Source organism: Nelumbo nucifera, chromosome 1 (assembly GCF_055504915.1).
Source record: "Nelumbo nucifera cultivar China Antique chromosome 1, China Antique-T2T, whole genome shotgun sequence".
Lineage (NCBI taxonomy): Eukaryota > Viridiplantae > Streptophyta > Magnoliopsida > Proteales > Nelumbonaceae > Nelumbo > Nelumbo nucifera.
In genome coordinates this window covers 36930796-36943535 of record NC_142649.1, presented here as the reverse complement: position 1 = coordinate 36943535, position 12740 = coordinate 36930796, and the positions used below count along the sequence as shown (strand labels likewise).

The 12740-nt window shown below is 38.2% G+C and overlaps 1 protein-coding gene across 2 annotated transcripts in view; it reads right to left on the bottom strand.

Moving 5' to 3' along the window:
- EBS1 (EMS-MUTAGENIZED BRI1 SUPPRESSOR 1) overlaps positions 1–12740 on the bottom strand; it is a 102471-nt gene that overhangs the window by 26082 nt on the left and 63649 nt on the right. For both annotated transcript variants that reach the window (XM_010274242.3, XM_010274243.2), the window contains exons 24-25: positions 12583–12725; positions 5677–5778 (exon numbers count right to left, since the gene is read on the bottom strand). In XM_010274242.3, the coding sequence (XP_010272544.2) occupies positions 5677–5778; positions 12583–12725 (245 nt within the window). The remainder of the gene's footprint in view (positions 1–5676; positions 5779–12582; positions 12726–12740) is intronic.

The window sequence follows — 12740 nt, the reverse complement described above, 5'->3', positions numbered from 1 at the left end:
CTTATGATATGACACACCCCAGTCACCCCATAAAAGCAATTTGTTCCAACTTCATAATAAAGTTACAATCTCATTAAAATGTATGCTTTTCAAACATGAAAAGGAGAAAACCTGCTGATCTGTACTCATTCTTAAAACCAGAACTGAATGATGATTTGATAGTTTCACGAGTAAGACCCCATGTTTACTTATAATAATTGAACAATGAGGGTAATTACATCTCTGACCCTAGATAGGTGGCTGATAAATAAAAATAAATAAAAGACTAAAATTAGAATAGGCCCAATAGCCCAATTACTATAAAACTAAAATAGGAAAAAGTAATAAACAACAGCACAATCCAGCCCAATTTAAAATAGCTCACTCTTTTCTACACTCCCCCTCAAGCTCATACAAGGAATCATTAGAATAAGTATAATCACACGTTTAAGCAAGGTTCTAAATATCGATACGCTCGATATGTCGTCGGTATGGGTGTATTGGGCGGTATCGATAGTGTTTTTTTTTTACTTTTTTTTATTTTTTTCAAAACCGGTTCAAAGGGCCGGTTTAAGGCTCCTCCACCACCCTGAATCGGTCAGAACTCCAATACACCCTCTATAGGGGCATATCGGGGTGCTCCCGATACGTGTCGATTTTTTGAACCTTGCATTTAAGGAATCAATAGAATAAGTATAAAGCATGGAGTAGTTAATAAACCTCTTAGTCTTTTGGCCAGATCTTCATTGTGCATGTCATTTACTTGCCATTTTTTACTTTTGTGGTTTTTGTTACTATACGTTCTGATTAGATTGATAATCCTCTTTTGTCTTTAAGTAAAATAGTTAGCCACTCACCCAAGAATCCCTATTTGTCTTTAAGTAAATATTTTTAAAAACTATGATGATTTTAATGAAATATTGGAAAGTTTCTAATAATATTCTAAAATATTAAACCTTCTTTTGATAAATAAGTTCTTTTATTAGATCGAAAAGATTAGCTTATACAAGCAACCCTTGGAGAGATGCGAGCTGCGACCTCTCCCACTAAAGATGAATACAAAAAAAGAAAAAAAACAGTCATGCCCAATACAAAAGTTCCCCAGCTGCCCCTTGTTTGGCTAGACAATCTGCCATGGCATTTGCTGATCTCCCCACCCATTGTATTCTTACACACATATTCCCTGTTAGCATCTTAAACTTGTCAACTTCATTCCTGAAACATCAAACTACTAACTCTGGGTTTTGCAGCCAGCTTATAATTAACTTGGAGTCCCCTTCCACTATTAATTGTTCCACCCCTAGTTGAGTTGCAAACTCTACACCTTCTAGGGCAAGCTAACAATTCCGCACTAGTAGAGTCTCCCACTCCTAAAGGACCATAGAAGAAATTACCACATTTCCAGCCTCATTCCACAAGACCCCTGCCAACCCCAAAGAGCCTAGGTTACCCTGACTACTACCATCAAAATTCAGTTTCAAAGAAGCCTTCAGGAGGAGGTGCCCAGCTCATTCTTACACTAACCTTGGAAGAGGAACAACCTGCCACTGCTGACCAATTCCTCCAAATATCGTTAAAGGATAATTAGTGGAACAAATCTAGAGAGATTTCAGACAACGAATAACCCTATTCAAGACACAATCCTTAACGTATGGTTTCTTTCCTTCTCTTCAAAAATTCTGGCATTCCTTTCTTCCCAAATTGTCCAAATCAATGCAGCTCTTGCACACTAACACATAATTTTACCTCTTTTCTGTTGCCAAGCAATGGTAGAAGGATCAAAAAGCATGCTTATTTCTGCAAACAACATCCAATTGCACCCAACCAAAGAGAGAAGCCAATCCCAAAACTCTACAATAAAAGAGCAGGAAATTAGTAAATGGTAACAGTCCTCACCTTGGGATCTGCAAATGATGCACCAATTAGAAGAAATACAAAGGGAAGGTCTTCTCTTTTGTAGATTATCCAAGGTATTTACTTTCCCATAGTACACTTCTCAACAAAAAGCTATAACCTTAGGGGGAATAGGCCTACACCAAACTTCCTTAAAGGGGAAAACCTGCTGAGAGTGAGACTGGCAAAGGGATTTGAAGAAAGAAGCACAAGAGAAGAACCCTTCCAAATTCTATCGCCTGGTTCAAAGAGGCTTAAACAAACTTTCTCAAGAAGGCTCAACAAGTTGGCTAAACACCAAATTTCCTCATCCCTTGAACTTCTATGGAACCCAAAATCCTAAGTTGGTGCCCAAGGAGTTTCCAATGAGGAGAGAAATTTGGAACAACCTTTTTTTGTACCAAGAAAAGAGAATAGAGAGGGAAGAAGTACCTTCAAGGGGACATCTCCAACCAAAGTATCCTCCCAAAAAAGGATGGAGTTGCCACCACACATACCATACCCGGTATAAGTGAAGAACTGAGGAAGAAGAATACCATGCACTACCTTCCAAGGAGTTGCCAGATTTGCCTGTCGTGATACACCAGCATCCTATCCATCCTTTTAGTAGCCATGAATGCTTTCTATCACCTCATGCCACAATCTTTCTCTCTAGGGGGCACCACCACAGCCGCTTCCCCAATAAAGCTGTATTTTTCTGAATTATATTCTCCAAGCCTAGGCTCCCCTTCCTCTTTACTCCTACACACCACCTCCCACTTAAGTGAGTTTATCCACTTTCCCTAAGTTCCCAAAGAAAGTATCCCATTAATTTTCCAACTTATTAGTTTCCCCAACTGGAATCATAAAGACAAAGAGGAAGTAGGTTGGAAGGTTCACAATTGTAGCCCCTATAAGGTGATTCTAACCCCCAATGAAATGTATTTTTTTTTCACGAGGCCAATCTCTTCTCAAATTTTTCTACAATTAGGCACCAAAACCTACTCTCCCATGGATTGGCCTAAAGAAAGCCCCAAATAGGTCAAAGGCCAAGTAGAGATATAACACTCTAAGCACTCTGCAATAGCCTTCACTTCTCTTAATTCCAAATTGACTCCTGCTATACAACTCTTTTCAAAGTTGAATCTCAAATTAGTAATACTTTCAAAGCTTCTAAGCAACGCCTTCAAACTTCTCACACTCTCAAGATCATCCCCCGCACAAAGAATTAAGATATCATCTGCAAATTGGAGATGGGTAACTGGAATTTCACTTCTACCAATTCTCCACCCTCTAACTACACTTTCCCTATCAACCCTCGACATTAATCTACAAAGCACATCAACTACTAAAGTGAATAGGAAAGGTGAGAGAGGGTCCCCCTGCCTAACACCCCTACTAGCTGGAAAGAAGTCCTTCATCACACCGCTCAACATAAATAAGTAATGATAGGAGCTAACACAACCTAACATCCAATTACACAATCTTTATCCAAAGTCACAGTTTCTTAAAACTTGGAAAAGCAACGACTAGTCTACCATATCATAAGCATTTTCAACATTCAGCTTGCACACAAAGTCTTTTCTACTAGATCTCCTCATATCTTCCACACTTTCATTGGACCAAAATCTGGTCGATTATTTGTCTCCCTTGTACAAAAGCCCCTTGCAGTTGGCTGATTAGGGAGGGAGAAATTCTTTAAGCCTCAAGGGTAAAACCATCACTAAGATTTTATAGATACTCATCACCAAATTAATTGGTCTAAAATCCTTAGGGTGAACAGCATCAGGATTCTTAGGGACAAAGACCAAAAAGGTAGCATTGACTCCCAAGCTCACTATGTGATTATCTACAAATTCCTTAAAGGCATCATACAAATCATATTTCAGAACTTCCCAACAATCTTGATAAAAAGCCATTGTAAATCCATTTGGGCATGGTGCCTTAGATCTATCCATCAGAAATACTACCTTTTTGATTTCATCTTCTTCAAAACTTCTTTCCAACTACATAATTTTTTCATCTCCCAAACTTTCCCAATCCATCACTTCCAAAGGCAATCTTTCATTCAATGGCCTTCTATAGATGGAGTCATTCACAAAGGTTTTGGCTATTTCATCACGATTTGTAATCATCTCCCCATTTGCCTCTAACTTGGCCACAAAGTTTTATCGTCGTCTTCCATTTGCTAGATCATGGAAGAATCCGGTATTCCCATCAACTTCCTTAATCCACTAGTGCTTTGACTTTTGTCTCCACCAAATCTCCTCTCTGAGTGGAACAACCTCCAAATCCTTTTTCAATTGCCTTCTCATTTCCATATCATGTGCATTTATGACCCTTTGGGATTCGCTCTCATCCATTTCCTCAATCCAAGAGATTAAATTCATTTCTTTTCCACAATTCTACCAAATTGGTCCCTATTTAACTCCTTCAATTTCGATCTTAGCCTCTACAACTTCTTATGAAACCTTATCCCCTTCCACTTTACCCCCCTTAATTCTTCATTCCACCATTCCTTCACTTTATCCCCAAATCTAGTGTATTAGCCACATGTTATTAAATCTAAAAAGCCTGGGCCCATTAACAAACGATTTCACACCTATCTTAATGAGGCAATGGTCAAAAGTGACCCTAGGCAAAGCTCTAGAAATCAAGGTTCCCTAACGACATTCCTAGGCTAGGTTGAAGAGAATTTATCCAATTTTGAACACAAGGGGTTTCCTTGGAAATTAGACCATGTGAACCTAGCTTGCATGAGTGGGTTCCGTTAGTTTACAATCTTCTACAAAGCCATTGAACTTCATCATGCATGTTGTAATTGATTGCAAAGGATTACTAGTTTCCCAAATGCCAAGGACCATCCCATAAACCTTGAACCGCAAACAACTCTTCCAAAAATTCATTCGTTTCTTTATAATTGTTAGGGCCATACACATTAGTTAACACCCAAATGAATACATACTTCACATTCTTAAATTTGATAGAAACAAAGAATCTACCTATCAGTTGCTCCACTGATTCCACTACCTCATCCTTCCATACTATGACAATTCCCCCTAACGCTCCCCATGATGGAGACAAGCCCCTTGATCTATAAAAGCTTCTGACCCATCTTCCATCCACTTCAGGCAATTTTGTCCCTTGCAACATAACAATATCAGGATTTTTCCCTCTTTAAAAAATCCTTAACCGCTCTCCCCTTTCTTGCACTCTTCAACCCTCTCACATTCCAACTTATAATTTTCATTGAAACTCTTCAATCAGGGACCCTTCTTAAACCCAACTTTTTTACTTATAGTTCCTTCTCTCTTCCCTCCCACTAAACTCTAACTCACCCTTAATGTCAGAGATTAGTCTCTCCACTTCAGCTTTTGAGTCAAAATCTACAAGGCCACAATTATCACTTTTATATTTGACTGTGATCAGAAAGAGCATACAATTTCTTTTCTAATTTTTCTATCTTTTCCTTTATTTTTTTTGGTTTCCCAATTTTCAATTTATTTTTTATTTCAATAATTTATAAATTAAAAAATATGCATGGAAGGCTTGTGCATCTTGCAGCGCATCATGCTGCATGCCTCAATAGATGAATACTTTGTGTCATACATGCGCATTTTAACACATTTTGTTCAATTACAATGAGAGAAAACCTCATAGAAAACAGAATATATAACAAAATCAAAAACAAACAAAAATGTAACCTTGAAAAAGCTCTAGACAAGAAACAAATATAAAATTTAGACTACAGAACTAGGGTCAGAAATATAGCACAAATAAAAGCTTTACACAAGAAAAAAATAGCAATAGATGAATAAAAATTACCTGTATTTTGCATTTAAAATTTCAAAACGAGCACTATCAGAATTGCGCTCTCGGAGAGACAATGAAGAAGAAACAAGCATGATAATATCACTGATGTACTTGCTGCCAGTAAAATTCAGAAGATTGTCACCAGAAAGAACTCTCTAAGGCAATAATATTAATATATGCTCCCCAAGTTGTCTACCAGTGTCAATAATGAAGTAACAAATTCTACATGACACTTTTTTCGAAGAACTACATGATTTCTGTTTGCAAATGAGTATTCATCTTACACTTCTAGTTTATTATTCTTGCCACATTTCTAATGGAGAAAATAAAAAACGAGAAGCAAAAAAGAATACAAGAGTAAGAGAGAGGCATTTTAATCTGAGGATTGCTCAAATTTGAAATTAAATAGTTATAATAAAGCTTTAGCATCTATAAGACTATAATTACACATTACTTTTCCACTTCAACGACAAATACTACTTACAACTTTGAACTTAATCTTCAACTCTATATACAACACAATATAACCAAAAAAAAAAACTGCAAATCCAGGTAAGAACTCTAAATTGCTCCAATCCAAAGAGAAAAAGATGCATTTCCCTAAGGTTTCAAACAATTTCCAGAAAAAAAAAAATCAAACTTTGAATGTTTTAAATAAGTTAATTAGACTAACCATACCAACATATTGGGAACTCAAAGAATAGCAACTGATAACAATGGGTTCAGAAGCTGAACAATGTCCATAGAAAAACCTTGGTTTCACTGCTAACTTTGGTCCATATGGAAGTGCAATTAATTTGTAGAAGTTGTAGGGACAAAACCATCATCATCATCAAGGGTCAGCTACACGAATTCTGTTTTACCATTCTATTCCATTCAGTGTTGTATCTATTATTAAAGCATGGGCACTTCAGTCACTTCTTATTACTTCTACCGAGGTCTTTTTCGGTCAGTGCATAGCTCCTCTAGCCCCCTAAGCTTGTAACTGATCACGTTTTTGAATAGGTATTGTATATGCTTTTCTATGCACATGATGAAGAAATTTGTCTTAGAAGGTAAAAGTCGAAGCCAGTTGGTTTTGAAGTTCAGGGAAGAAGGAAGAACCACCATTTACCAAATAGGAGAAGCAGTACAATGGCCGAAAGGATTCATCAATGGGGCTTTGTTCACCATTAAGAAAGACTGGTGGAAAAGCACACTGGAAGTTCCAAGAAGGTATCAAGTGATTCTAAAATACAACCAGAAAGGGTTGTTCTTGGAGGCTTCAGGATTTTATGGAAGGAACAAAAAAGAACTTATCTGTCATCTAGGACATAAAGGATGGAGATGGAGTTTGATGGCACAGCAGTTGCAACTTGCAAGACTTACTATCACTTAAAGAAGGTGAACTAGCTAATTGCAGAATCCCCATCGTCAATCAAGGAGAACCCTTCGAGAACTCCTCTTCTGAGAGCCCTAAGTTTGAAGGAGCATCTGAAAACTGTGTGCTTGAGGAAGCCTTCTTCCCAGCCTTTAAAATCAATCTTCTCTTCAAAACCAACTGGCTTCGACTTTTACCTTCTAAGATGGTAAACTTTAGAACAGTGCAACTGAACTTGGGGTGGTTTCTTTAGAAATTGGTTGTTCTCTTGCACCAAGATGAACGTAGAAGTTGGAGCAATTGAGATAAAATTGATTGGCTTACTGTCACTTTGGAGAGAAGAATTGGAGGTTGAAGATGACGCTGACCTGGCAGCTAGGACCACATGTAGCAACAAAGGAATGGGAGAAAAGTGGAAGCGGAACAGTTGAAGGTAGGGGCCCAGCTCGAGGTGAGCCTTGAAAATCAAAATATTTCAAATATTTCTGAAGTTAATCATAAAAAGGCGAGAAGTAAATCGTGCTTTGAAGCTACTAAAAGTGGAGCATAGCTGACCAAGTCCTATCGATTGGAGGCCATCCCATTTAAATATGAAGGTTGGGAGACTTTTAGACCCAACCAATTCTGATCCTGTGGGCATTGCTTTGAGCTAGGGTGTGGGCCCAAGCATGAACTCTTGTGGGCCCTTGAAAGTGGGATCATGTAACTTGTTACAAGGTCACATGGGCCATACTAAGGACAGAAAACCACATCTATAATCATCTTATTCCGACCAATTTGTTCACTCAAAGACTTGCTCTCGTCAAAATGGAGAATTTTGATAGCAGTAAGGTCAATCAGTTTAGGAAGGGTGGACAAGAGAAAGCCTTTAGGCTTTAACAGGTGTGGGATGTTAGGAAGGGGTGTCTCGACCAAGGTTTGAAAGAAAATGGGAGAAAAGTGGGGTTGGGTGATTGCTGAGCATGATAAAAGTGGTCAGCAGAGGATTGTTACAGCATTAGAGATGAATCTTGTTGAACACCAGTCTTCTACTATGGATGGCAATATTGGATTCTGCTCTCAGATTGTTAAGAGATTCTGCGGCGATTTCAGTGTTTTAAAAGCGCAAGGGCCAATTTGAGCCTGAGGCACAAGGCAAGGCGCGCGCCTTTTTAAGAAAGGTGCAAAATTACAAAAAAAAAATAAAAATAAAAAAAAGTCAGGAAATTCAAAATAAATGCCAAAAAGTTTTTAAAAAAATCAAAGAATATTAAACATAATGTTAATAAAAAATATAAACTTAAATTTTAAAATATATGATTTAGAAAACCTATTATCTAAAATTAAAATACATAAACATAACATGTAAATTGTATTCAAATGAAATTTTAAAAATAAAAGCAAACATATAAAGCATTTTCAAGCATGTAAAGCCCACCATCTCTTTTTTTCCTTAATTGCATTGCTTCAAGTAGCTAATGTGATGTAAAACATATTGCATTCTTGATTCTATGAGTCTCCTTTGTATCACGCCCCTTGAGGCAAGCTCGAACAAGTCTATGTTAGGGCCTTTTGTACCCCCTATTTGCTGATGTTGTTCATTCATTCATTGCAATAAAATATCTTCTTATAAGGCAATGAAAGTTGTAAAATCATTATTTTTTATGTGAGAAATAAGAATTTAAGACTCGAACATAGACTTGTTCGGGCTTGCCTCGAGGGGCGTGGTCGGAGGTCTGGGGGAAGAGCCCCCGGCCCAGCCATTAGACTCAAAAAAAAAAGCAAAAAGCGCAAAATTTTAAAAAGGTGCACGCTTGGGCTGAGGCGCAAGGCGCATCAGACGCACGCCTAGGCGCACCAGGTGCACGCCTTTTGAAAGGGGTGCACCTAGGACCTGGGCGAGGTGCATACCCCAAAATGCGCCTCGCCTGTGCGCTTAGGTGTGCCTATTAAATCTCTGGGTGATTTGCGTCTCCTCTGAGCTTGAGGTTGTTGCTACAGCATCTCAAGAAATGAGGTACGATTCCAGAAAACCAGCTTTATTGATCTCTGAGGAGGTTTTCACTACTGTGGTAGAGAGGTCAGAAGAGGGGGAGGAGGAAGTTGGGGAAGGATGTGCCAATGTGGATACTGAAAACGAGGACAGAGCGAAGACCAAATGAAAGGGGGCTATGTTTGATGGCAGTAGCGTTGGCTGTTAACTTTGACCAAAGGAGCAAGACTAAAGAGGAGTCATTATTGGGGTGATTAATAAGAAAACATGTAGCTCAAGACAGCCTAATGTTGTGCATGTGACAAAAATCTTTTCTAGGTTGAAGCTTGGTAATGTCAGGGGCAGGACCTATGAACTCATTGAATTTTCTCATACTTCTAGTGACCCTTCCCCTACCTCCATTTGTTTCTTCCAAATATTTGATTATGACAAAATCTCCCCCTAGACACCAAGGTCCCTCCCACAGTCCTCTAATATATGCCAACTCCCACAGTCCTCTAATATCTGAGTTTGGCCCATCCACATTTGTCAGAACCCATTCAAACCCATCATGTACATTCCTCAATTTTACAAAAACTGAGAATTTGCCCACCACTTCCTTAATACACTGCATTCTTTCCTCCCTCCAGACTGTAATTATGCCCCACGAGGCTCCCCAAGACAGGGCAAAGTTCACCTTATATTCCTTTCTCCCCAAAAACCTTTAATCCACTTGCTTTCAACCTCCTGAATTTTAGACTCCTAGACCAGCACTATATCAGGCTTTTCTTTCCTCAACACTTCCTTAATTGCTCTTCTCTTTGTGGCACTCCCTAGACCCCTCACATTCCAGCTAATAATTTTCATGGTCACAACTGACAATGTTCCCCAACCCTTGACTACCTACAGTCCTCCCTTCCTACTTCCTCCCTAGCACTGAATTCCTCATCCCCTTCAACAGCATTAATGAGTTTCTCAACTTCATTCAGCTTTCTCCTTCTCTTACCCCCTTCTTATTACCTATCTTAGGTGACGGTGCCATCTCCTTAGCATTATCCTCCTCATTATCCATCTTAAGCCCCTTTATAACGGCCAAGTCAACCACAGAGTCTTCCCCAGCTACATGCCCCTACTCATCCAATTAGGTTAAAATTTCAAAACAATGAACTTTCCTTTTCCTTTATCTAAACCACTTGTATGCCTCTCAAGATCATCTTGTGACTTTAACATCTCTGATTCAAGGTTCTCACCCTCTGCAAGTTTTTCCCTCCTCTCCCCCTTCAAAGAAAACAAGGATGGGAGCTGGTAAGTCTGCAGAGGCAAAAGAAGAGAAATTAGTACCCAAATTTAAACCACTAGTGTTGCAGAGCTTACAAGGAGAATGTGGTGGAACTAGCACAACTGGTAAGAAAACTTCTACTTTGTTTCCCTGTTCTTTCATGTTTCTCTTTCGGGTGATATCTTATTACCTCTCTGTTGTATTTCTTTTCCTTCTTAAAGAAAAAGTGTTTCCACATATCCATCTTAGCATATACATTTATGCCACACTCATCTTTTGGAAAAGTGTATAAGAGCAGCTCTCCTTTGGACTATTTGGGAAGAGAGAAATTCAAGAATTTTTCAGGAGAAGGAAAGAACCATTCTTGAGGTCAAAGAGTGTATTCTTACAAAGACTATTTTGTGGCTGAAATCCTTAAAGCTCTTTGAAAAATACTCCTTTGATGATTTAATGAGGAATTGGTCTACAGTTGCCCTCACTTCCTCTAGGAAGCCTAGAGTTCAAGTAACTTGGACTCTGCTGATGGAGGGTTTTGTTAAGCTGAACTTTGACAGGAGTAGTCAAGGTAACCCAGGACCGTCTGGGATTGGTGGTGTACTGAGAAATGAGAACCAAGGTTTAAAATGTCAATGTCAGTGGAAATGTCGGCCATCAAAACATAAGAAACATGTTGAAATGTCGGAAATATCATATGGAAGTAATGTAAAAATTATAGGCATGGTAGAAACATTGTAAATATGCAAAATATAGAATGATATTTTATGAAATGATAAAAGAAACATAGGCAACCTTTTTAAATTATCATCTTGTTTCAAATTATTAAGAAAATCTAAGAAATTAAGGTTATAGACAAAAGAATACGTTCTGAAGTTGCACTGTAAACCTTAGATTCAGAGCTTCATGATAAAATTAGTTAAAGCAAAATTTAAACTCATAGAAAATATAAATGGTTGTAATAGATCAACCAATAATCTACTACAGAAACAAAAACTATTATTTAACTTCATGTTTGAAATGGATATTGAGCTAGCCCAAAGTTGTAACCATGTAAGTTAAGTGGACAATAACTTGTTACATCACATATCTACAATATTGTCACCAACTTATGTTATAATACTATCTCGTGTACTCCAGAAAGTACTGGTAGTGTTCACAAAGGAAAATATCGGTTCTAGTAAATTTTCATGTTGTTGCCCATGGAAATGGAAATGGAAATATGTCAGGGATACTATCTCTTGTACTCCACGTAGGTCTGGTAGTGTTCATTGGGGAAATGTCGATTCTGGCAAAATTTCGTGTTGCTACCCATGGAAATGGAAATATGTCATGGAAATATTAGGGAAATTAGGGACATTTTAAACCATGTTGAGAACAGCAACATCATTGCCCTTTTCTCGGGACCGGTGGGAATAGGAGACTCTATGAGGGCTGAACTCCTAGCTGTGGCACGGGATACAGATTGCTTATCAACTTGGAATGCAGAACTTAATAATTGAAGGAGATTCCAAGGTGGTAGTAGGATGGTTGGCTGACCGAGGTACTGTAAATTGGGACTTTAAGGATATTTTAAAAAAGGTTAAATGGCTATTGAGGGACATGACAGTTAGATTTCAGTGGATGGGTAGATCGGCTAATGCCTTGGCTGAATATCTTGCTAAACAAGGGGCTACTCGGGTCTTCTTGTATTGGGCTTCTCTGTAATTTTCTTTGTCTTTTGTTATGTTTATTAACTAAAGGGTTGATAGTATCCTCCACCTCCCCTCCTTAAAGGGGAGGTAGCATCTCGTGCCTCTCCCTAGAATGCACTATTTTTGGCTATGAATTAATAAATCATACAATTCACTGATAAAAAAAAAAAACACTCTGCTGCATATAGAATAGCTGGCCTCATAACTGTTTTAAAGAATTTTCCTTTTAATATAAGTGGTATCCACCTATCATATAAAACTCTGGATGCAACCCTCATTTGACCATCTTTCTCTAAGTATATGGGCGGCATCTACTCAATGTCTCCCTCATTATGCATTATCGAACCCATTTATCGAGTAAAAGGTCACATTGAGTCATTTGTTGGTCTACAATCCCAAGTGACCCTGATTAGCACTCCTATTATTATTAAATTGCATGCATGTCCTGTTTTAGTCCTACTTACTATAAAACTTCGTTTCTAAGGTATTCATCAATAAACTTAATTTTGCATTTAATCCTTCATTAGTCTCATCTATTCAATTCCAAGACTACCATAATTTGCAGGTCATTCTAGTATCCTAGGCACAAGAACTATGAAGCAATTAATAATGTGTTGGAAGGGAAACAAATTCAACAAACCTTGTTACAAGATCAGAGTCTATATCATGCCATTCCATTTCTTCAATAATACCCATTATGTGCTTTATCCTTTGCTCAAATTCCATGGATTCTAGAAGACCTAGATCATGGCACAGAAAAGTGCTCCTACCAAGAAGAGTTACCTGCCATTTGTGATA